The 26,166-nt window shown below is 42.0% G+C and overlaps 1 protein-coding gene across 3 annotated transcripts in view; it reads right to left on the bottom strand.

The window, feature by feature from the left end:
• Positions 1-22,438, bottom strand: part of hivep1 (HIVEP zinc finger 1) — a 41,118-nt gene extending 18,680 nt beyond the window's left edge. Inside the window, exons 1-2 of one of the 3 annotated variants that reach the window (XM_014996706.2) lie at positions 22,323-22,438; positions 21,325-21,432 (exon numbers count right to left, since the gene is read on the bottom strand). In XM_014996706.2, coding sequence (XP_014852192.2) covers positions 21,325-21,364 — 40 coding nt within the window. In that variant the 5' untranslated portion in view covers positions 21,365-21,432; positions 22,323-22,438. Of the gene's footprint in view, positions 1-21,324; positions 21,433-21,567; positions 21,781-21,809 lie in introns of those variants that run through there. The other 2 variants (XM_014996688.2, XM_014996698.2) reach the window with 2 other exon arrangements.
• Between the last annotated feature and the right edge of the window lie 3,728 nt (positions 22,439-26,166).

Consider the following 26,166-nt stretch of genomic DNA (forward strand, 5'->3'; position numbering starts at 1 on the left):
CTGAGGAGGCGGCCTGCAGAAAGGTGGCGCTCTCTTCGTAAAAACAAAAGGGAGGACGCAGGGATGGAGTAATCCCACCCAAGCCTGGATTAAATATGGAAAAAAAAAATCTCAGTTTGTGATTTTGCTCCGTAAAGCAGACTGCAGTAGATCACGAGGATCCGACAGCCTGAAGCAGAAATCAGTTTGAATAATTATGAATCGGTTTGAATTGCTATGAATCATGAATCAGTTTGAATCATTATGAATCGGTTTGAATCGTTATGAATCATGAATCAGTTTGAATCATTATGAATCGGTTTGAATCGTTATGAATCATGAATCAGTTTGAATCATTATGAATCGGTTTGAATCGTTATGAATTGTTATGAATCAATTATGAATAGGTTTGAATACTTATGAATCATAATCATTATGCATCGGTTTGAATCGTGATGAATCGTTATGAATCATGAATCGTTATTAATCAATTATGAATCGGTTTGAATCATGAGTCGGTTTGAATCGTTATGAATCTGTTTGAATCGCATCGTGAGGAAAGATTCCCTCGTCTCGTCTGGCTGCTGCTGGAGGGAAAAACTTAAAAATGATCAGAATGTCTCCAGATTAAATCGGACTGGACCCGGTTAATTCAGCGCCGGGTTCTGGTCTCAGCAGCAACTCAGGTTGGTTTAGAACTTCACAGCAGCGGTTCTGTACAGATTCAACTTTATATGTTTAGTTTTTTTTTGTTTTTTTTTTACTAAACCAGTTTTCGATTAATTACTATTAATCAATAATTGATTTGTCATGATTAACCCGATTGATCATGTGAGCGGTGTTGCAGTCAGAACCAGAACCGACGTTTCTCCGCCTGCAGACCTGCAGGATGTTTCAGGTGTTCAGAAACAGCCGCCCTGCAGTAAAGGTAGATTTTATCTGCTGTGTTTTTGTTTCTGCAGGGAGCTGTTGCTAGGCAACCAGTAGGAAGTATAAAGGTCCCGTTTCAGGAAATGGCCTCCCAGTTCACCCATTAAAACCATCAACTGTCAAATTTTACTTTCCCTTCAAGTGCAAAATAAAAACCGAAGCAGTCGCTGAACCGGACCGGACCCTGCAGCTTCCAGAACAAACAGGTCCAGCGGGTCAAAGAGCTGCAACAGCTTTGGACCCGGCCCACTCCACCAGAACCAGAACCACTGGGACAGAACAAACTGGGAGCTGTGGAGCTCCGCCGGCCCGCTGCGACAGCACCGCCTGCTTCCTGTTTTTGTTCAGAACCTTACCTCCACCGATCGGACCAGAACCGGGCCCTGAAGCAGTACCGTTCCAGAAACTCCAACAGAAACCAACATGCAGGACCAGCCGGTGCAGAGCAGAACCTCTTCCTCTGGGTTCTGGGTTCTGGACTCGGTCCCAGGACCGACCCGCTCCGTGTGTGTGTTTCCTGCCTATCAGCTGAGGCGGCGCCGCGCGGTTTCCTCTGAGTGACGACGAGGGGAATTCCTGTAAGGCCCGTGGTGAGAGAGGGGCGGGCCCGGCAGAACCCGGCCCGCAACGTCACTGAGAGCGGCTGCGGCACCTCCAGGGGATCCTCCTCTTCCTCCTCCTCCTCCTCCTCTCTCTGCTGCAGGAGGATCCACGGCCGGGCCTGCTGCTTTCACTTCCTGTTTCTCCACCAAGCTGCTTCTGCTCAGCTGCACAACTCAGAGTTTACTTGATTATGCAACCGGCCCAATCTGGCCAGAACCGGACCAGAACAGATGAATCATCTCTGGGTCATCGTCACGCTGCTGTAAAGTTACAAAACAAACTTTGCAACATCTGCACATACTTGGAAGATTACAGCAGAGCTGCACAAACCGGGCCGTGACTGGTTCTGGGTCACAGCAAAACAGAACCGCTGAAACACCTAAAGACGATATCGGCCGGGTTCTGCTGATCCGATGCATCTGACAACCAATCAGTATCAGCGTGAAGTGATGAGTGTGTTCACAACGCCGAGACAGAAAGACGACGGCAGCGACCTCATCGAACTGAAGATACCAAAATATTAACAAAAAGGAAATTCAATTAAAATATTAAAAAAGTTAAATAATTAAAAAAAAAGATTACAGCCAAAATAATTTAAAAATAAATAGTACAACAAAGACTACAATGTGGAGGACCAACTTGGTTTTGATGTAAAACCTTCAGCTTTAAACTGGATCTCTGCTGTTTTATTTTGTCCGTGTGTGTTTCTTGTTTTAAATAAAGTTATTGGGAAAAAAGGTAGCGTGTGAGGAGAGGAAGCGTAAACAGACTTCAAAATAAGAGCATGAATATAAACATCTAACTACTCAACAGATGTTGAACTTTATTCCACTGAAAGTTTAGAAAATAGACGACTAAATTAGCACCTTAGAATTGGTTCTGAACAGTTAATTTAAGGAAAGCTAAGTGTGCTAAGCGTTTTAAAAGTTAGCAAAAATGCTAAACAAAACATAATCTCTGCTAGCAGATTAGCAAAGATATACCCACTGATTGTCAGTTTCTGTAGGCCCCTATTAGCAGGTTCAAGGTTAAAGGTCATGACAGAGCATTTAGAAAAACACTGAGTGTTTGGATCAAACATCCTGGATCCAGTTGGACCTGCAGTTTGTTTACATCCTGAATCCATTGACGGGATTTCTAGGTTGTTTAGCCGTTTAGTTCCAGAGAAACTAAATATTTACGCCACACACGGCGACCGCTGCCTGTGTGCAACATCACGGCCGTTTGGATCATCGTCCCGCTCTGTAATCAAGCAGCAGAGCCGGGTCGGCAGGAGAACCGGGCCGTGACTCATCCAGCAGCTTAGCGCTGAGTCAGCGCAGCGGCTGCAGGACTAATGACGGCTGAGCCGCCGAGGCAGGGTCACAGTCATTCAGCTCCCTGGACTCAGAGGAGGCCAGGACCAGGACCAGGCCAGAAGGTGGGGATTCCCTTCTGCCCCAACCTTTTCCACACAAACAGAAACCGGTTCAGTCGACTCTGAGTTTGACGTTTCAAGCTCAATATTCAGTTAGCAAATAAAGTTAAATATGGAGCTCAGGCTGAACATTTTGGTCAGAGCTAAATATTTAGCCAATATCCAAATTCACTTGCCAATAACTGGAAGTGGACCACCAAAATAAAAGCTTGGTTTTTATGAACTCCTGCTTTCTAATCACTTCCTGTCATTTCTTTTTTTCTTGAAAAACATTTGAGCTTAAAACAAAAGATGAACCGATTTAAAGGCACTACGACGTTTACCAATGGATCCTCAGCTAAACGATGCATCGTTTAAGTTGCTCTGAGCTAGGAGCTAGCTTGGAGCTAGCTAAATACTTAGTGTACAAGCTAAACATTTAGCTAGCTAAATGAATGTGTGAGACTCAAATGAACATCATGATCCAGCAGTTTAGTTTATGGGTCACAATCGGACCATTCCATACAAATTGGACTTCAGACGAGAATTAGCTCATTCTACAATCTGGTAAACCAATCAAATGGTGACATTGATTGGTTGTAAATAAAGTTGATAATAATCTGTTGGATCTGATCGGAATAAAACATAATGCCACTACGTTCAATTATACACAAGAAAATACTATTTTCTGTTGAGTATTGATCACCTCTTAATTCTGCACCTAAAAATGAACTAAAAGCATGAAAAAACTAAAACTACTACTATAACTAATAAAAACTAAACTAAAACTAAACAATAGTCAACTAATAACTAGCAAACACTCCCCAAAAACTAATTAAAACTAAATGAATTAGACAAATAAAAACGTCACAATACAACTGAACTAATATGAAGAACTGAAAAACATGATCCGGTTCTGAGTCCGCTGGGATCAACGGTCCGAACGCTCCACCATGTAGTTACAGTTTGGTCGAACAGAACCAAGAACTTCAGCTGCTGCAGAAACATGATTCCTCACAAACCCGTCAGAACTCGGCCCCGTTTGGGTCCAAAACACAAACGAACGCCTGATGGAACCAAGTTCTTCTACGTGTTGATTTCTGATCTGAACAACAGAAACGCTGAAAGCCCGACCCGCTCTGACAGAACCACCTGACGCTCCGGTCTGCTGCGCTGCAGGTGAATCATCTGCACAGCAGCAAATGTTAATTATCATCATCAAACGTCGTTTTATTTTTGACCCAGAGGAAACGAACTGTTCAGTTCAGCTTCTCTGAACTGCAGAAAACATTCAGACCAGTCAGAAATGAGTTTATTTCGTTAAAGGCAGATTATTCGTGCTTCAGTGTTTCCAGTTTTCTTCCAGAAAAACTACCGACTGCTGAAACCCAGCAGAGCCGCAGTTCTTAGAAATCGATTAGTCTGACTATTCAACTGCTCTGCTGATTATTGACGATCAACTTCTCTATCAATTATTCAGACAATTAATCGTTTTTTTTTCTAACAAGTAATCGAGTATTTGAATTGTAAATTAGCACATTCTAAAGATTTGTCATTTTACACAATATTAGAAATACATAAGAAAATGCTAATAAATAAATTCTTCTTTATTAATTAAGAAAATAAAATTGCAATAAGAGCGCTCCTTAGGGAGCGTTCAATCATTTGTTCGAAGGATGCGTCTGCAGTTCAGAACCGATCTGCTGGCTTAACCCGGTGAATCTAAATCTGATTCCAGACGAGTTCTGGGTGGAACAGATTGTTTTTTGTCTTAGTGAAAATGTTCATATTTTGTGTAGTTTGGTTTAATTCCTGCTCTGAGTGTGTTGTTCTTTCAGCTGAAGTCCTGTTTTGAATCGGTATGCTCCCGTTAACAATTCATTACTAAATTAGTTGATGATTATTTTCAATTAATCACGATTAATTGCTTGAGCCTGACTTTGGTCTGGACCTTATTGGCGTCGATTTTCAGGAAATCAATTGTCCTCTCTGTCAGCCACTCGGCCCGACTTTAATGAAAGACCAAAACTTCCTGGAAAGTTTTCAGATGCCGGTTCGCCACGAGAGACACGACTGACGCACAAACGCAGGAATCAAACAGGATTCAGTTTGAATCGAACGGCAGCTGTGGCTCCGTTTGTCATCACGGTGCCCAGCCTGAGCCGGCGAGCCTTCCAGGAAAAGAGACGCGTCTTAATCAGATCTGAGGATTGAGAGGAAGAGAACAGGAAGCCAGCAGCTGATTCTGCTGCTGCTGCAGGAACAGAGTTGTTCCTGAAGCGGAAAGTCCAGGCGATCCGTTTGCTTTCCGTCGCTGCAGCCTGACGCATCCTGATGCTTCAGCTTCTCATGTTTAATCAGGTCAGAGAAGCTAAACTGTCATCTGGGGCTGAAAGCTGCAGGATGAGACTTTTATAAAAAATATTTTCGCATATTTTTTTAAAATGATCATTATGTTGTCACAAGACAAATAAAAAAAATCTGCCTTCTTCTTGTGCTAACAAAAACAACCAATCAGAGCCAGGAGGCGGGTCTTAGCGCTGCCAATCACTCTTGTACTCGCCCTCTCCTGCTTGCTCTCTGCTAAGCTACAGCTGGTTCACAGCATAGCCTGCTACAAATGCTAACGCTGGTTAGCATAGCCACTAATGATGGCAGAAAAATGTTTTTCCTGTAACAGTAAGTTGTTCAAACATTAGCACATTGAGTAGCACATACACAGGGTGGATTGACAGCGCTAAGCTCCGCCTCCTGGCTGATTGGTTATTTTTGGTGCATTTTTCCAGACAGCAAGAGCAGCTCAGGGAGGAAATAGATTATTTTCAGATTGTTTCATATCAAACTGTCATTTTTAACAAATATTAATAAAAGTTTCAAACTGCAGCTTTAAAATGACAGAGGAACAAAACTCAGCTGCAGCAAAATGTTTGAATAAAACTAAAATCACGACTTTAAATAAATTTATATTCCTGTTTTATTTTCTCTTTCTGATTTTCTGCATTTGATTAATAATGTGGAGCCTTTTGTTTTGTCCAAACTGCCATAAATATAACATTAAAACCTGGTGAAAACATTTGACACTAACGAGCGTCACAGTTAAATGTTCTGGTTTGGAGCTGAGGAAGGTAAACATCGTCCCGACACGCCGATGTTGACGTGAGTCACCACGTTTCTTCCCCGACTCGTTCCGGCACGTTGCAAACTAAACCACTTCTAGTGACATGTTTGCTTTCTGTTCACAACAGAAACTCATTTATTTTCAAGCGTTTCTGCCTCATGACTGCAGTGAGTCAGAAACAGAGAATCAGAGGCAACCAAAATGTTAACGCCAGCGATGTCCGATACTAGTGGTGCTGCTTTGGCTGAGAACCGATATTTATCAATATTAAACTCCCAAAAACCTGCTGGGGCTGCAGCGACGTTCTGACGATTAATCGGGTTAAAGAAGCCAAATTCTACTTTTAACCACTTAGATTATTTTTTTTTCTGTTTTGATTTAATTTCTGCTCTGAGTTTGTTGTTCTTTCAACAAAATGCCTGTTATTGAATCTGAATGCTTCAATTAACGATTAATCGATCAGTAAATTAGTTGATAATTATTCCAATAATTAGTTAATCATGATTAATCGGATTAATCGTTAGTCCTAAATCCTGTCATCAGATGAGCAGCTCCTCCCTTCATCCTCCAAAAACAAACAGCAACAAGATGGAGATAAATATCAGTTTTTAATATCGGCCCAGATTAACTTATCAGCCGATACCGATGCGATACCGATATATCATCCCTAATTTCAAATCCTTCCCAGGAAATGATTGACTGTCAGTCTGCAGTAATCGAAGTCGGGGGCCGAACAGCGCTGTTCTAGGGGCCACAGATGGCCCCCGAGCCACACTTTGGACCCCTCTGTAAATGTGTTTAGTTTGTCAGAAAGCTTGGTGGATTCTTCCTCGGCTTAGTTTTCCCTGTCGGTGTTTGTTGACAGGTTGCTTCAGCCCTGAAGAATTGTTGCAGATTTTACTTTTATTCTCATGATCAGTTCTAGTTTTCTTTCTTTTTTTAGCTTTCAGTAAAACTTTGCTGCTTCAGTTTGTCTCGGCAGATTATTGCAGATCTTATTCGTTTATTTTTTGTTCCAGATTTTGTCGCATTTCAACCAAAACTGACATTTTTTCTTGCTTGTTTTGTTACATTTTGTCAGATCTTCCTACAGCTGCTTGTTCTGTTTGTTTCTGAATTCTCTGGTTTGATACCAATAATAATAATAATAATTATTATTATTGTTTTCTTCGTCTTAGCGTTCAGCTTCAGCTCATTAAATGATGATTCTTGTTTTTACAGTTTCTCGGTTACATCCTATTCATAGATTGCATGTTGCAACAGTTGCTGCAACAGTTGCTGGTCCAGTGCATCGTTGTTGCGTCACGTTGTTGCGTCACGTTGATGCCGACTGTTTTGCGTAACTTTGGGACTTTGTGCGTTTCCTCCTGATCGGCTGCATCTTTTGATCATAAATTTGTTTCCTGTGATGAATTAAAGCTGCAGTGTGTAACTTTTAAAGAAATGTTTTGATATGTTTGTGAAAATTGTCTCCATGTTTCAGCTTATGAGACAGATAATCTGTAAAGATTGATCTCCTCCTTGAGCTGCTACTGAGAAATCTACCAAATAAATAAAAATGAATAATAAAAACACAACAGGTGAAATAAAAACACCTAATAGCATCAAATATTAGCTTCATAAAAACTGTCTTCAAAAACCCAAAGAGGGAGGAAGAGAGAGGGATGAGCAGCACCACATGGAGGGTGATTGACAGCGCTAAGCCCCGCCTCCTGGCTCTGATTGGTCGTTTCTGTTAGAGCTGGGAGACGGATTTTTTCCACAGATTATCTGTTTGTCCGGGTTTCATCTGTGGCGGTTTGGTGGAAATATTCTGTAATCTGAGATTATTAATCCATCATCAGGTCAGTTAATTCAGCTGCTTTGAGCCCAGAGGCTCCAGTTTGACTGAAATCAGATTTTTTTTTTCTATCTCTGTTTAGTGATTGAGAAGCTGCCGCCCACCTTCACCTCCTTCACTGCTGCTCCGCTCTGCAGGAGAGATTACGTAACCGCGCCTCTTCCTCTTTACGTTTCCATCCTCCTCTTCCTCGCCTCTCTGGCCTCAACCTTCCTCCCCTGACCATCAATATGACATGAATAAAAATCTCGTTATTAAATCATCAAAGTGCTGCAGGAGAACAAAAGCTGGATTAAATCCACCGATCTGATTTTCAGTTTTTCTCTTTAAATCTCTTTTTCTAAGAACTAAAACACAAAAGAAAAAATTAACTCAACCGAAATGAAATATTAACATTTCCCTCACCTGCATCTCATTTTTATTCAATTATGAAACTCTGTCAAGCTACAAACTGTTGGCTGGTTGGGATGGATGATCAGAGATCTGATGCCTTTAATAAACAGAAACATGTTGATTGTTCAATAATCGGCTGGCGGGCCGAGCCGATCACAACCGATCACCAATCTGATCACAACCGATCACCAATCGGAGCCATTTATGATCCACACCGTTTACAATCTGATCACGACCTGATTAACATGTAGGAACAGGTTGATTGTTCAATAATCGGCTGCTGATCGAAGCCGATCTGATTACAATCTGATCACCGATCAGAGCTGATCAGGGAAGAATCTGCCAATTCCAGTCTGTGGCCGATGGATCGGTGCGTTTCTGTTTGGGAAGCTGCCAGCATTTCCCTCTGAATGCATTTGACTGTTTTATATCCGAAGAGCCTCAGCCTGAGGACCTGCAGGAAAATCTGAACCTTTGGTCCAGGTTTTAAAGTCTGAGCTGTTTCCCGTTTTTCTTCACTTGTCAAACCTCAGAACCAGAACAGAAACTTCAGCCTGAGGACTTTGGGCCGACAGGTGTCCGGGTCGCGGATCAGCCGGAACCGAGGACAAACTTTACCTCAACGACCAACAGAGACACAAACACAAAGCCGAGCTGCTGTACCTGATATGATGAAGAGGAGAAGAGGAAGACTCCCCGCTGGGCAGCTCACCGGGAAACCCCCGACATTCCTGACCCAAACATTCCCAAATTGCAGCCGACCGACCGAGACGAGCGTCTTTCCTCTGAGCTCTCCTTTCCCTCTCTGCCTGTTTTCTCCTCCGTCACTGCAGCCCTCCTTCTCTCCTCCCTCTGCTCCGTTTTTTTAATCCTTTCTGTAAGTCAGGGAAAGCCCTCCCTGCTCCGACTTCCCCGAGCGGCGCGGCGCCTCCTGCTATAAAAAGCCAAACAAAGCGGGATGAAGCGCTAAAAACGGCGCAGCTCTTTAAATCCTCACACACTTTGAACATGAGATTAGCTGCAGGGCGAGCGGGATATAAATACCATCAACCTGATGTAGCATTGATCCGCCGCTGCATGAAGCCGCGGAGCTGCAGCGACAGAAACACACCGGCCGATCCGGATCCGAATCCGGATCCGGTCTGGGGGAAGCAGCTGCTCCCATGAACCAGAAAACTGCCAACATTTTAATTACGAAAATAAATCCGCCAAATGGAAACACTCCATTTATTCAAGAAAATGTTAGGGTGGTTTTTCAGCCTTATGAAACACTTGATGCTACTACTGGCGAAAACTACGAAGAAGAAGACCGGAAGTAGTCGGAGTTTCCCCAAAACACGGAGGAAAGAATATTTCAACATTAAAAAGACATTTTTTGTGCACCAGAATAAACTATTTGTTGCACCGCATCATAGAGGGAAAACATAAGGAGAGGAAAATGAACTGCTGCATAAACAGTCTTCAAAATAAAAGCACAGATATAAACAGCTGACAGATTTTAGCTGTAGGTAATCAAAACTTCAACACAGACGTCAAACTTTATTCAACTGAAAGTTTACAAAACTGCTAAGTAAATTAGTGTATTAGCATTCATCTGGAAATATTAAACTAAAGTGGACTAAATGTTTCCAAAGTTAGCAAACGCCTACATGAAAAATTAGCTCTGCTATTAGCTCATTAGCATAAACAGTGAAGCCTTCCTGATGTGTTTCACTGAGGTTTTGATGTTTCCTGTGGGAGGAAATGCTCTTCATTCACATCTTCAACTGCACTCAGCCCAAACTAACACCAATAATCACATCTATATTATTACTTATCAACTAAAAATGATAACATTTAAAAGCTAAAATGGTAGGAGAGTGAACTTTACTGGGAGCAAAAAAGCATTCAAGTCATTTTAATGTTTTTCTTCAATTTTTAAATCAAAATATGCAGAATTTAAAAACCTGTTTTAGTATAAAAGCTGTCAGAACGTCCTACCAGCTGGTGTTCCTCAGGGAATCATCCTCAGCCTCCTCCTGTTTCAACTTTCTTCTTCTGCCATTTTTCACTATAAACCCAACAAGACCCAGCAGGTCTAGAGATGCTTTCCCTGAGTGAACTCAGCTTCCTGACGCTCTGCCTGCACCTGATTTACATCCAGCAGTTATTAACGGGCTTCTGCAGAACCAGCTAATCCCTTCCTCTGAACTGGGTTCCCCGATGCCGAGCCGCATGCTGCTGGAGGGACTTTAGATCCTTTCTGGACGGAAATATCATCAGATTTCAGTTAAAATTATGTGGGATTTGTAGGAAATCTTTGTGTTTAAACTCTACAACAGATAATCAGAGGTTTCCAATGCTTCGTTTCCACAGCGGAAGAGAAAAGACTGTTTGACTTTTTTATGTGGCTGATAATTTTGTTGCATTTTAATTTGACATCCGGCTATTTGAGGTAATGGCTTCGGGCCTGCAGGGGAAGCCGAATCTCTGACTCTGCAGTGAGGAATCCGTTTTACACCTGAAGCTCGCTGTGACTCACGCCGACGCCCTGCAGCCGCGCAGCTCCTCTCGTACAGTTACAGGCTGTTACTTACAGGAGGAAGGTCTGCAGCGCTGCAGCCAATCACCGGCATCCTCCTCACTGAGCAGCAAAGCGAGGAAGAACGTCAACCGGAGCAGAATTCCTCTGAGATTTTCCCACCCGAGTGGCACTGTGAGCTCAGACCCCCCCTCCAGGATCCCTACCCATGGCAACAGCAGCTGAAGAAAAGACGTCCAGAGTTACGCAAGAGGAGGAAGCTCAGCCAGCAGGCAGCACCCTCCTCTTCCTCCTCCTGCAGATATTTCCACATTAACCTTCTGGACATTTACCCCCGGGTCAGAGGGGGTTCTGCACGAAGGAATGAATTCCCTTTAGGAAAAATAACGCATTTCTACCCTAAACTGAACAGCAAACAGTGAAATACAAACACATGAAACTACAAAACACACAAATACAAAAAACAAACCCAGCATATAAATCCTCCAACCACAGAAAACAGAAGTAGTCAGAAAATACCACAAATAGAAAAAACAATGTCCTCCAGACCACTGGGGGGCGCCTGGTATTTCATACATAAACATGCTGTTGTTCTTCAATATCGCTAAAGATATGAAGTCTGATGCACCTTTTCTTCCTCCAACCGTCTTTTGGACGTTCTGTCCTTACCGACAGTCTGGTCCCAAACCATTTGGTGGTCGACTCCCTCTAGTGGCCTGGAGTGAGTTAGCAGTGATTTATGATTACTATTTTTGCTTTTTTTCCTCTTTCTTTTATTTCGTTTAGCTGCAGCATATTTTCTGCAGCTATGACATTTTGTTAGTAATTTAGATTCACCAATGTTTTTTCTCCCATGCGCATTTTGAAGTATCAAGTTAGAAAATGGAAATGGAAACGGCGACATTCAAAGTTTCCCAAATTTGGCGAAAACATTTATATGCTCAGTGCAGTTTGGCTTTTCCAAAAAAGAGTCGATGTGTGAAAGGAAAGATGGAAACACATTTCCCAAACAAGATCTGATGTAGCGACGTAACCCTCCACTGGTGGGTCTGTGCCTTACCACAGGCACAAAACTGGGAAAAACGTTAAGTTGTGCTGCTACACTTTTTTCATTTCGCCCAAGTGGTCTGGAGGGAGTTTGCAGCCTTTTATGCTTTTTGTTGTTTTTCTTTATTTGCTTTTATTTCATGTGGTTGTGGGGTTTTTATGCAGCTGCAGAATGTTAGTAATTGTGTTTCAACATTTTTTTAATGCACATTTTAAAGAATTGCATTAGAAAAGGTTAATGGGATGCAAATCATTTCTGAGATGTGTTGAAGGTCCAAGCTAGTTAGCACCTCTACTTCCTGTTTATTACAGCCATACGTAGCATCAACATCTGACAAAATGTTACTTTGCGAATCCTTTCAATTTGTTCCAAACCAGTAGATCGAAACATGCTGAAATTCACATTTTCCTTATTTCTTTTTTAGTTTTTGTGACTCTTTATTCCAGGATAAATTAACAATAAAGGTTATAATTATTTGAATATTACACTGTTAATATGTTCCTGCTTTTGCAAACATCAGTAAAAGGAGGAATCTGCAGAATGTGCCAATGATTAATCGGAATCTATTCCAATTAATGATTGGTTGATTAATCATCAGAATAATTGATTAACTGTTAGCTGCAGAACTAATCTAAGTCTTTCCCAGCAGCAAACTCAGCCTTAGTTTCAGGTTCTAGTTGGCCAGTGCAGCACAGTTAAATGGACCAGAACCATAAACATGCAACAGATCTACAAGTGGAAACCTGTAGAGTAAAATCAGCCAAGATCAAATTTGCAGGGTTAACCCTAACCCTAACAGAAACACATTCGATACTCAAACTGCATCAGAATCAGAACCGATTTGCTCCAGAACCACATCAATCTGCCTTTCCATGAAACTAGATAAACAGTAAAACTCTGGAGCGATGCAAATCATGGAAATAAACACTTTTCCCTTACTAAAAACCACAGAAGAAGAAGACTTCTACATTTATTCCAAACCACAGAGAAATATTTCATGAACAGAGATTTAAGCTTTTAAGGAATCTTTCTGTGGTCCCCCTAGTGGTCTGCAAGGTACTGCATGTAAACGACCGTTTATCTGCGTGAACTCAAAGTGCGACGCCTGCAGTTATTTAACAAAGGATTGTGTTTAAAAATATTAATGAATAAGTACCTTAAGGCCGGGACATTCAAAATAAGAGCTAAAGGTACAGTTGGGAAGAAAATATCGTCAGTGCTTGCATGAGGAGTTCATGTCTGAATATTTTTCTGTTCCTCAGGGTGAGTCGCAGAGCTTTTGTTTTCAGAGCTCTATTACGAAACACAGCATCCGACATGCAGAACCGGGTCTGCCCGGCCCGGCCTGCGCTGCGGCTTGACTGCGACGAGGCGCAGAGCAGCGCTGCGCCCCGCGCTCACTAACTGCATCTGAACTCCAAAAATTATTTACGGCGAGCTGAAAGAAAACCAAGCTTAAAATCCTCACATTCAGAATCTGTAAACAACTCGGTAACATCTACAAAGCAGCTGCACCCAGATAGGTAGGATGAACAAAGAACATGACAGACTAATATTGTCAGGTTGTATTCAGATGTTACTGCGTGTCAGAAGCTCGGTGGTTTGAGAGTTTGTTAAACAGTGAAGTGATTCTCAGCCGGGCAGAGTTTGGGAAAAGTCACTTTACAGGTTAAATAAAGTGAAAGTGAGAAGCTGAGATCAGATAAGATCTGAGTCTGAACATGTTCCAGCGTTTCTCCGCGGTCCTGACCCGTTTCCTGCCCTCCGTGCTCGTAGGAGGCTCCAGCAGTCGGCCACCAGAACAGCACCTGCAGACCCGCATTCATCCCGCTCAGTTTCCCTGGCAACCCCTGCATCGGGCCGCGCAGCCCCCACACAGCCGGGCTTTCAGGGCTTCAGCCCTGCGCTGCCTCCATGAAGGATCCTTCAGTTTATTTAGAGGCTCCATCGCGTCACCCCCCACCCCTGCAGATGACACGTTTCCTCTGGAGTGTTCTTCATCTCTCCTCCTCCTCGCCGTGTCATCAGTGCGTCTCCGCCGCAGCAGGCAGCACCAGGCAGAGCCGGCCTGCAGAGGGGAAAATGCGCTCCAGCTGCGTGTGGCGGCACATGCTTTCAGGAAACCCAGGGAGGTCACCGTTCGTTAGCTCCAATTTACCTTCAACTCCTCAGAGCTTTCAGCAACGCTTCGCCTTGAAAAGTTTACGCCCAATAAGCAGACTGATGAGGCGGCAGGAGGATTTTATGAGTGGATACACAGAAACAGGCTGAGGCCCACAGTTTGAAGGTGACCTATTAGACTTTATGAACAGGTTAGGATTGATCTTTGGTCTATGCAAAACATGTTCACTACATTTTTACACAAAATCATCCTTAAATAATCAGATTTTAGTCTGCTTAGTTCTCTTTTAGGGCCTCTGTCATTTTAAATCCTAATAAGCTGTTCTGGCCACGCCCCCAACTCGATGTTCGCGTGTGAAAATGGCTGCAAACATGCATAATTATACAACCGTACATCTTTGAAAAGCATTAGCAGAGCCTCCTGCACAACCAGGAAGAATCCAGGAAGTGTTTTCTGGATGGCAAATCAAGAACAAAATACTTGTGTTTTCCAGCAGCCATTGTACAGCTCAAAACCAGCTGACCAAATGTGCTGGAACTCAGCTGGGGTTGCTAGGTAATGAACGGAACTGAGCTGGGGTTGCTAGGTAATGAACGGAACTGAGCTGGGGTTGCTAGGTAACGGACGGAACTCAGCTAGGGTTGCTAGGTAACGAACGGAACTCAGCTAGGGTTGCTAGGTAACGGACAGAACTCAGCCGGGGTTGCTAGGTAACGGACGGAACTCAGCCGGGGTTGCTAGGTAACGGACAGAACTCAGCTGGGGTTGCTAGGTAACGGACAGAACTCAGCTGGGGTTGCTAGGTAACGGACAGAACTCAGCTGGGGTTGCTAGGTAATGGCACAGTGCCCATTGAATTGACTCAAAAAGGGAGGGAAGTTTTTGAAATGGCTCTTTTTACAGACACTGAAAACCATTAAATTATTCCCCCAAACCAGCTGGGCTGTTTTTAGAAGCAGTAGGCACACAAAGGGAAGAATAAAAATGTGCAAAAAGTGAATTTTCCCTAATAGGATCCCTTTAAATCATTTATGAAGAAGAACTCACAAAGCAACACGAACACGACCTTTAGAGGCGAGGCGTTCAGGTGGCGGCGTGAGACGAACATCAGCCAGGAGGCTCGAGGAAAATGTGTGTGATGGTTAACATGAGAACAGCAGCAGCATCAAGAGAAGTTTATTGGTGAAGAAACAGACATAAACCAATCCAGAGAATTTAGAGAGAAATAAGATCAAAAACCTGGAAAAGTCCAAACCTCCAGCTCGGAGCGAAGGAGCCTCTATGCTGGTTTACTGAACCTCTTATGTGACGACAGATGACTGGTTGGTTCGCTCCAAACAGATGGAAACTGATTCACATTTTCGTTTTCTGCAACATTTTACAAGTTTACTGAAAATTCATAGCAACTGGATTGAAACAGTTTCTGTTTCACAAAGTTTAACAGATCCTTTACAGAAGAAGGCTCGTCCCACGATGAATATCTGGGCCGATTAGTGATATTGAATATATTATTTATTTCTCAACCTTTTTAACACCATGACAAAACCAACCACTGCGCCTGCATCACTTTCCTGCTTCAGTCAAACATCACAGTCCTGGTCCTCTTCCCTTTGGTTCGACATACTTCAGAAGTATTTTGGTTTTGTAAATGACTTATTAAGCTTTTCTCTGCATCTGGTTAAATTTAGACATATGTTGTGTTTTTGTTTTATAGTTGCTTAGAGGATATGATTCAGTGAAAATGATTCAAAGTAAACTGGTTACATAAAAATCAGAAAATTTCAGCTAAATTTTTTAGCTTATGCTCTTATTTAATTGAAAGCAAATGTTATTGTGTAGCTCTAACAGCCTCACTTGTACTGAAGTTAATAACTCAGATTAATCTATAATGGAAGTGAACGTTTCCAGGAAGTTTCTCTGTTGCCTCCAAAGCTCCGTCAGGAGGAAACAACCATGCACTAAACCATTAAACACCGCCGAGAGAAACTTCATGCAGAATGAAACGACTGGAAGATCTCTGCAGTCATCAAACTTTCATTTTTCTGTGTCCGAGTCGAAAACAAGTTCCCAGAGAAATAACTGAGTTATAAGTTTAAGCTAACGTCATAAAAACAAGGGCTAAACCGTCCAGGGCAGAAAGTGAACAGCTGTTTTCCACTGACTGAATGTTTTGGTCATGAAAACTGGGAACCTCCCTGCTCTGCCGCTGAGAAAATGAAAGCTTCCTGGAGGTTACCGCGAGTTAACGCCGGCCGCGGACGAGTCTCGGCCCGTCTGTTGTAGTTACAGTTGTTAAAGCCCGGCTCGATCCGGCTGGAGGGAGAGAAGTTCCCTTTGTGTGAAGGATCGCTGTAATTTAAGGGGCCGGCATGGAAACACTGGTTTGGCTGCCTGAGCGTGACACAACAAGCAGGAATCCAGCGAGGGAGTTAACCCTTTCTGGGCAGCGAGGTTACCAAGCCAACTGCTGCCACAAAGGTCAACGAGGTCAGACTGAGCCATCATCTCTGCTAATTAATATGTCAACACATTGTTTCATGATGCTTTTCTTTACTTGTGTCTTCAGATTTCTAGTTTTTCCTTTAAAAAAAAAATGAGTGAAAAAAACAAGTTTTCTTTATAAAACTCATATTTTATAACTGCTGGTAAATAAATAAAATCCATGGATATTTGAGATTCTCTCCAGCTTATAATAACTACTCTAATAGCACGCACACAAAAACAATATTATGGATACAACTAGAAATTATTTCAGTTATCAATAATCAATAATTCTGACGATTAATCAGATAGAAAACGATCAGATTCTGCAGATTTTTCATTTAACAATTTTTATAAAATATTAAAAATATGTGAATAAACGTCTTAATTCCTTTTTAAATGAGAGAATAGACATTTTATGAATCATTTGCAGCAAAGACTGAATCAGCAGATAATCCTGACAGGAAAACCTTTCAGCTTAAACTAACATGCAGCTAATCTGACGACCAGCTGGTCAATGAACACATTAATAATTGGACAGAAAATAACTGGACTTGAGTTTTGTGAAAACTAATTTACCGACAAAAAGGTTTAGTTGTTTTTTTCATTTTAAATTAAAAATGTATATATTTTGCACAGTTTTGGCTTTTTTTTTTTTGGAGTCTGCGTGCTCCAGTTAGCGATTAAATAAATACCAAACTAGTTGATTATTTGAAAGATCGATTAATCTGATTTATCCAGTTAATCATTTCAGGCCTGGACGTAACAAAATATGGAAAAACAGAAGTGCTGTGAGAACTTCCTGGATGCACTGCACTTTGTTTCTGTTGTCATTTATGTACATTTTTTATAAAATAAAGGTTTCAGTTTCCCTAAACTTTGATGAGTATTTATCTGTTGCTGATGACGCGTTCTGGTCTGTTGATATTTATTAGTTATTTAGGTTCTGCTGTGTGTTTTAAGTTTATTTGGCATCTTCAAAGCCTTTAAGTTTATGAATAGTTTTAATGATACTGGAACCATTAAAGCTCCCAGTTTATAACAGGAGTTTATGGGGAAGCACCGTCTGACGGGCCCAGCTGTCGAGATGATCCTCCAGCTGCGATATGATGTTAATAAACTTAAAATGTCTCATCAATAATCACTAAATCTGACTGTATTTGATTTAGGGCTGAATCGATTAATTGTGATTAATCGGTTGTTGAAATAATAGTCAACTAATTTAGTAATTGATTAATCGTTAACCGGATTGTACTGACTAAAAAAGACATTTTCTGAAAGAACAAACTAAAAGCAGTAATTTAGTCAAAACTACAAAATAAACGAAACATTTTACATTTAGGATTAAAAGCTTTGTGAATCTGTTCTTAGCTCAGTTTTAACTTCGTCTGGTTCAAATTGTGTAAAATAAATCTATCAAGCACATTTTGCTATTAATCAGTTAAAAATTACATCAAAGATTAGGCAACAAATCACTAAAGGAATTATATGTTTTTTTATTTTATTGCATAAAATGTTTATTTTTTTATTTAAAATAAGGATTTGATTATCTGTATTTATGCATTTCAACAATTAAGCCAAAACTGTACAAAAATATAAACATTGTCATTTAAAATAAAACATTTTCCTGCTTTACCTCCAGTAGCAGTTTTAGCTTCACCTGCTTCAACATCTATAAATAAATTTACTAAGCACATTTTATTATCTAATTATCAATTTATTCAAAAATTAATCAATGACTCTACAAATTAACAAGCATTCATTAAAGGGATCATTTTAATTTGTTTTTGTATTTTAGGCAATACAATGTTTATTTTATTTAAAAAAGGAATTAAATTATCTGTATTTTCATGCATTTCAAATATGCTATAAAATAAGCTTAAGTGGTAAATAAAAACCTGCAGAATGTGCTGATAAATTATTTTTGTTTAACCAGTTAATCGAGTGAATAATTGATAGCTAATAAAGTCGTTAGTTGCAGGAGTTCCTCCAGAGCGCTGCAGGTTTGACGCGGGAGTGAATGTTTGTGAGGAAAGCCGCTGCTGGGAGACCAGCTGGCGGCGACGCAAACAGAAACTCAGGACTTCCTGCTTCTCTGACCGCAGACTGCGTCACGAGCTGCAGGCGAAGTTCTCCAACTCGGAGGACGGGACGATTCCTCTGCTGCCGTTTACTGACTGGGAGTCGGATTAAAACACCGACCGGAGTCCCGGCAGAGACGGAGCGGCTAACCCGATTGGCTGATCCTACAAACACCTGGACCTGCTGCTGGTCTGATGCCCAACAAAGTCAGCTGGCCGAGAAAAGGGATAAACCATAAACTGATGTTTTTAAACCATTTTCAGGTCATATAACTTAATGGCATAATAATAAAGATAAATAAACTTTAGATTCTAATGAACAATTACCACCAGAACAGGAAAACATTTTAAATATCCAAAATAAACAACAGATAAAATGATCTGTGAACCAAAGGTTCAGCTGAGGTCGAAGCTTCAGACTTTTATCATCCAGTTTCTGCTAGAAACAGAAAAACAATAAATAATGCAAATGGAAGTTATTAAACTCGTTTTAATTTATTATGCGATTTATAATTGATTTATTGATTATTGGGTCAGGACTATTTACAGGCGTATCTAAAGTTCAAATGTTTATATTTTTGTACACATTTAACTTAATTACTGCTCCATGGGTTGTGCTGTGGTGGTGCAGGTGGTTCAGCACAACCCACATATGGAGGAGGCCTTAGTCCTCAATGCAGCTGTCGCAGGTTCGATTCCCAGCCTTGGCGACCTTTGCTGCATGTCTTCCCTTCTCTCATGAACCACTTTCCTGTCAATTAACTATTGAATAAAGGCCACTAGAGCCAAAAAAATACTGCTCCATGTTGTTCTTAAATGATTAATTGATTACTGAATTAGTTTATGATTATTTCAACAATCGATTAATCAGAATTCATCTGTTTAATCGTTTCACCCCTAAATCGAATGGTCAGATCCAATAACTAATGATTAATCAATTACTAAATTGTTTCAGTAATCGATTAATCGTGATTAATTGTTCCAGCTCTACTCCTGACATAAACTTTGCTTCCAGATGGACAAGCCTCATGCTGATCAGATTTTACTGATGGGGTTGTTTGGGCCGGGTTCTGTTTATGCTGCAGTGTTTGTGCGGCGCTGCGTTCTGCCGATCACACCCGCCGTGCGGCGCCTCACATTCACCATCTGTGCGGCGCTGCCGTCTGCTGGCGGCTCGACAGGAAATCCGTCGGGCCGGTCGTCGTTCACACCACAGGACGCGCCGCTCCGAGTCCAATCTGCTGCTTCCTCACAAACACACAGGCTGGAGACGACGCAGATTGTCCTCTATTTATTTATAAACACTGAGATGATCACCATGACCTCACAGAGCCCGAAAGAAGAGACTTTCAGGAAAAAACCTGAACGTCTCAGAGCTCTGATCAGCCATCTGGATTTCTCTTTAGTCTTTGGCTAAAGACCAGGAGACATTTCTGCTGCTAGCGCTAGGCTAACATGTTAGCTTTGGCTGTATTTACCCAGAATGCCCTTCGCTGTAGTCCTCTTCCTGCTTTTGGACCGGTCTTTGGTCCGCTTGGCGTTCACATTCAAACCAAACCAGAGTTCACTTCAACCGAACCCAGTCTGAGGTTTGGAGGACCAGAGGTCAGAGGTCAATTAGCATTCACATTTCACCAACCAAACCGGACTTTGACTAGACAAGTAGACTGGAGTTGGGTTAAAACGGAACAAATGGGTCTGTTGTGAATTGATCCTTATTTTTCTCAAAGCAGCTACTTAAAGTGAAAGCAAAGCAGAAACTCGCTATGACAAATCTGAAAAATGACACCGAAGTGGGCGGAGCCAAGAGGCAGGAATGGGCGTGGCCAAATGTGAGGATGAGCAGAAGAATGAAGCTGGGATGTGGTCAACTTGACAACTGTCACTTTAAGCATCCTTTCAGACTAAAGCAACTTTTTTTCTTCCCAAAAAGCGACTAGCAACAAATCTGCCAAGATAATTTCCTGAGCAGCTGCAGTCGGAGCAGAGTCCCACTTCACTCCGTTTCCTCGTTGCAAATGAATCAAACATGTTCATAGCAGAGAAACGCCAACGAGCAACGCTCGCTATGCCAACTCCTGACTCGCCACCAGGGGGTGTCTGTCCGAATTTAAACCAGAACTAATGTCTGTACCGTTGACCAATAGGAAAATTCACCTGCAGGACCACTGTTCAACCCAAAGAGGGCAGCACTGAGACAGATTCAGGCAAAAATATAAAAAAAATCAAACACATTCACCCAAAAATGAAGACAATTTGCACAGAAACCCAAAGAAGGCAGCAATAAGGGCCAGTTTAGACTGTTTATCTGCAATAAAAAGTTGATTTGGTGTTTATTTCCTCCTTAAACACCAAGCTGTTTTCTGCTCCATTTAGAGGCCATAAAGTCTGCTTTGGAGCATTCAATGAACAGCAAAACAGGAAAAAAGGATTTTTTTTCAGGATTCAGTCAACAGCTAACAGGTGAAAAACGACAGAGGGGGAAATTTCTGGTTTCAATTACTGACCAATTAGCTGTGACTGTGTTACCGCTGAACATTTTGTGGGATTAATGGAGTGGAGAGCTGGAAGAAACCGAGAAACCCAGAGGCTCAGAGCTAAAGTTTTCCACCGAAAACTTCCTAAAAAGGAATTTACTTCCAACACAACGGCAACTAAAACACATAATTCAGACGTTCTGTTGGTCAACTACTGGAGGCCAAACGCAGAAAAACACGAAGAAATGAAATGGATCTGAGCAGAGAAGCTGATGAGAAAAGCTGCAGAAAATCAAGGACCTGTAGGAATCCACCTGCAGGAAGTAGGCGCTCACCTTTCAGGTTCCTGGGGTTGTTCTGCTTGGTGCGTGGCATCTTTAGCCTGAACTCACTGCTGCATCTTCTCTTTATCCTCCTCACCTCACCGGGACTTCTGGGTGCATCTGCAGGAACACACACACACACACACACACACACACACACACACACACACACACACACACACACACACACACACACACAGACAGTTAGCAGAAAAACACATCCATAAAACTCACAGAGTTTAACGTTGCAGCAACCTGAGGAGCAACAGGAGGATAATCTGATGGAGATGCTGCAGATAAACGCGGCTCCGTTCCGAACCGATCAGAACCTGGATCAGAACCACCCGATCCGCCGCAGCAGAAGCCGCTTTGTCTCCATGTTGCATAACTCTTACTACCGGCTGATGGTTGGTCTCCACTCCGCTATGACATCACCGTCCTGCGGCTCCACCAGCAACAAAAAAACACGCATGACACAAACACGCCTGGACGCTCACCTGCAGCCAGCGCGGTCCGGGCTGGACGGACATGCGCACTGCCCGTCTGCGCATTCGCAGGGAACGCCGCGTCCTAACAGGTGACGCACACCTGGGGAGGCTCAGCGGAAAAGCGGAGAGGGGGGCAAGAGCGGAGGCGCGGTCCTGACACGAAAACACGACAGGGCGCGTGCGCGTGGACAGCGTGGATTCTGTGGCAACACGTGAACGCCCTGGCAGCGAGGGGCGGAGTCAGGGAAAACCCCTCTGCAACAGCCGGGACGCCTTCCTGCTCCTGCAAGCCTGCGGCGCGCACGCGCACAAGCACCGCGTCTCATGAACGCGGACAACTCCGTGGGAGTCCGCGGACACCACGCAGAACCACGCAAACACGGCCCGGGCAGCGCGCAGGCTCCTCGGCGGCCCTGGAACTTCACACCGGATGACCCGTTCCCTGCGCGGCCGCAGCGGCGGCTCGACCCGCCGCGGCGGCCCGGGGAACGGCGGGCGGAGCGGCGGCCGGGTTGTACTCACCGGGCCGGGTCGCGCTGGAGGTTCGGCGGCTTCCAGTACCGCGGAGCGGGGGGCGGGGGTCAGTTCTGGTTCTGCTTCACCTTCTACCTCACTTTCAGACAGGCCCTCTGACGTCAGGGGGGTCCCGTCTCCGCCTCCCAGACGCGAGGGGGCGCTCTGCGCCGCGAGGGGGCTCCAGATGGCCGTCTATCCGGCAGTATCTCCCCGTTTTCAGGGCCCGGGCGCCCGGCAGGAACCCCCCCTGCTGGGCCCCGCCGGCCTCGGCTCTGCTCAGAGTTCAGGACTGACGGTTTTCCCGGAGGTTCCTTGTTGTCAGGTCACGTTGTAGCCCTCCGCCGCCACCGACCGGGCTTCCCCTGCACACGGCCCCGCAGCAGGGACCGAACAGCCGGGACGGGTTCCGGGGCGGCGCCCGGAGAACGCAGGCCTCTCCCGGTCCAAAACATCCAGGAAAACCCCTTCCCTGCGGTTCCAAGGAACACTGCGATGAATTTACTTTCACAAACATCCAGTTTGTTAAACCAACAACAGAGCAGATCCGAAGTATGGTGGACCAAACATGCAAAAACCAAGAATAAACAGAAATAGATGACTATGTTAACTGAACTCACAAATTAAACAAAAACAACAAAACTGGTTTTATTTTTATCTAAAACAAAAAATATGTTACACGGGTTGATATTAACATTTAGATCTAGCACTTAAAATGTATTTTTGTCTTAATGTGATTATTCAAATAAAATTTTAAATGTGTTATTGATTATTTTATATTTTATTAATTTTCCTTGTTTTAGTTTTTTGTAGTGACTTCTTTAATATAATTATTTACACAACTCATGTTGATATATTTACTTCATTAGCCGTTTTAGTTTTTTTTTTTACCTCTCCAATATTTCTCCATCATATTATTTCCTCCACATTTACCTACATGTAATGTTTTCTAAGCTGATGGCTTAAGAACCTGAATATGTTTAAAAACTATAAATATTGTTGATCTCGCATGTCTATTCAGTAATTTAAAAGCAAAAAGGGGTTTTGAATAGAAAATGTTTCTTATGTTGTTGACGGGTTTCAGTCATATGTAGTTAATTAATCAGAGGCCCTCAAAGTAACTGCATTAAAAAAAATTGAGTTCCACCACTAGTTTTCATATTTATGCGTCGCCATTTTAATTTCCCATCTCTGATGTTAAATAGAAAACGAAGCAGGAAGGAGAAAAAATAAGGGACAGAAAAATTTACTTGGAGTGGAATGAGACAAATTAAGTCATTTCCAAATAGATAGTATTAAGAAAAACACAATATTATGTAACAGACTTTAAAAAGCCGAATCAGAAAGCTTGCAGCTGAGGACTCATAAGCTCTGAACAGAAAAGATAATTTAACCCATTATTGGGATTCAGGGTAATGTCTTTAGTTCATAACACTTGGAATACATCAGAAAACAATGATTGCTCCAAGCAGCCATTTATAAGATGATTATTGCATACACTGATATTATGATGATTTGATATATTGTCCAATGTTACCACTACACAGCATCACTCTGCCACCACTGTGTTTAAGTATTGGGTATGAACTTTACAGCTTGTAGGAGTTTTAGTGGATAAGAATTAAGTCGGAGATGATGAGAGCATCAGGCTCAGGTTTCACTCAGTGAGGATCTACATTATGTTTTTTCAACTCAGAATATTACCTTTAATCTGGGAAGAATTTTTTCTACGTTTTCATTCAACTAATAATAATAAAGTGATAAATATTTGAATAAAGTATTTTTGTTAAATGTATTTGGAAGTGCAGCATGTAGAACAATCTAAATGGTGTGATGCTTGACCCTATTTATTAATAATTCCTCATATTTTCAGTGTTTGTTTCAATAAAAGTAGCAGACAAGCTAAAACACACACTCTCTCTCTGTCTCTCTGTATAGCTTGGTCATTAGGCAACTCTCTGGGGGAAACTGTTAATCTAAACATATTTTATCTACTTACTTCGTATCATCGGCTCGTTTTCCGCCATCTTTGATTGACACCTGTGCGACGTTAACGTCACTGCGGGTTCTAAATCTGTCGAGTCCACTTTAAGGGGGTATGGCAGGCCGTTTAACATACAATTTGTCTCAACACAGACGTATCAGAAATTGGTTTGTTACAAACGTTATAATTTCACTAAATAAAACAGCTATTTCAGATATCTAATTACATTCTGACTAAATTATGTCACATTTACCATTAAAATGTACAGAGGCTTGAATTCAACATATCTACAATAAATTACTATGTGAAACACATTTCAGATATCAACAATAAGGTCTAGTCAAAATAAATTTGAGATATCTCACTTTTATTCTGACTGGTCATAATTCCAGTTATAGATCCTAAATGTATTTTTATATAGGAAATATATCAGATTCAACTTTTGCAAATTAAATTGCATTTCTCTTGAGAGCAAAAATTATTTTTCTGAGTTTTAACTGAAAACTTGAAGACAATTTTTTTAGCTACCTGGAATAAAGTTACACTGTTCTATGACCACGCCCTTTCACCCTTTGACCCCAGCAGTTGTTTTCCAATGGGATGAAGCTGCAACAAATAATTACATACAGATATCCTGTTTTATGACATATTTTGTGTCATTTTCAGGGTAAAATCCAGCTAAACCAGTTTTAGGGGTTAAATCTAATTTGTACATCAGAGGTCAGACTCCTCCCAGTCGTCAGTCGTGTTTGCGTTGACCTTTGAGTTCACACGCTCACTGCTGCGCCTCACACTTTCCACTGCAGCCTCATCATAATGAACCGTTTCAGCTCTGATAGGAGGAGAAACCAGCCTGCATGCTGCGAAACTGTCTTCTTCTGATCGCTGTAAGATAAAGTCATGAAACAACACGCTCACATTCACATTACATAACCTTCCAAAAAGCAGGACAAAATTATCTGGAAAACCCACTTCCTTCAAAATAAAAGCTACTAGCCCAGGCTAAAAGGTCTAGAACTTATGCTGAATTCTGCAGAACTCCCTCTGAAAAACATCATCAAGGTTATTTAAAATATTAAAATAAGATTAAAATATTATATCAGACCAATGAGAAATCATTTTAATACAGAATTGTGGTCTCCGTATGCTTAATGTCTGCTTGGGTCGTTACTTATGGTTAAAATATGCTTTATTAACAGCACATAATATGCAAAAAATAAGATATTCTTAAAATACTTAACTTTTGTGTTTCTTTTCCTAAAATAACAAATTTAAACTCTTCTTCTGGGATTTTATCAATGCAAAGTAGAGCAAATTGAAGGGAAAGGAAACTGGTACATCTGAAAAGTGCGGTGTGCTTTGTATTCAGACGCCTTTATGCTGCGCTCCATTTACCTTCGTTCACTCCTACCTTCACTCATACATGCATGTAAAATAAAAACATTATGTTTTAATCTGTTCTTCAGGTTCAACCATCAGATTGGAGAAACCTTAAAGTGCTATTCATGGAGCTTCTTTAGAATTGAACGCTAACATTAGCATTAGCAACATGTTAGCACTATCGCAGCTTTGCTGATAGGCTAACTCTTTTTCACACAACTAAACACAAAGTTGTGATCTGATTGGGTCTTTTCCAGGGTCCAATCAGATCAGTTAGAAGTAGAAATGAACCACTTCATTGCTGCTGTTAGCGGACGGTGCTTGTACATCAAATTTAATGGCGTACCAGAAACAAATACAAAAGTTCCGCCTCTACGTTTTGTGCGTAAATTGAAAAATGTAAAATTTTAGCACGTTAAAATCTGCGTAATTAAGTGAAATTGAACGGAGCCTCACCACAGTGAAGCAAGGTGGTGGCAGCTTCATGCT

This window comes from Poecilia mexicana, unplaced genomic scaffold (genome assembly GCF_051168715.1).
Source record: "Poecilia mexicana isolate PSO_F unplaced genomic scaffold, ASM5116871v1 scaffold_11, whole genome shotgun sequence".
NCBI classification, from domain to species: Eukaryota; Metazoa; Chordata; class Actinopteri; order Cyprinodontiformes; family Poeciliidae; genus Poecilia; species Poecilia mexicana.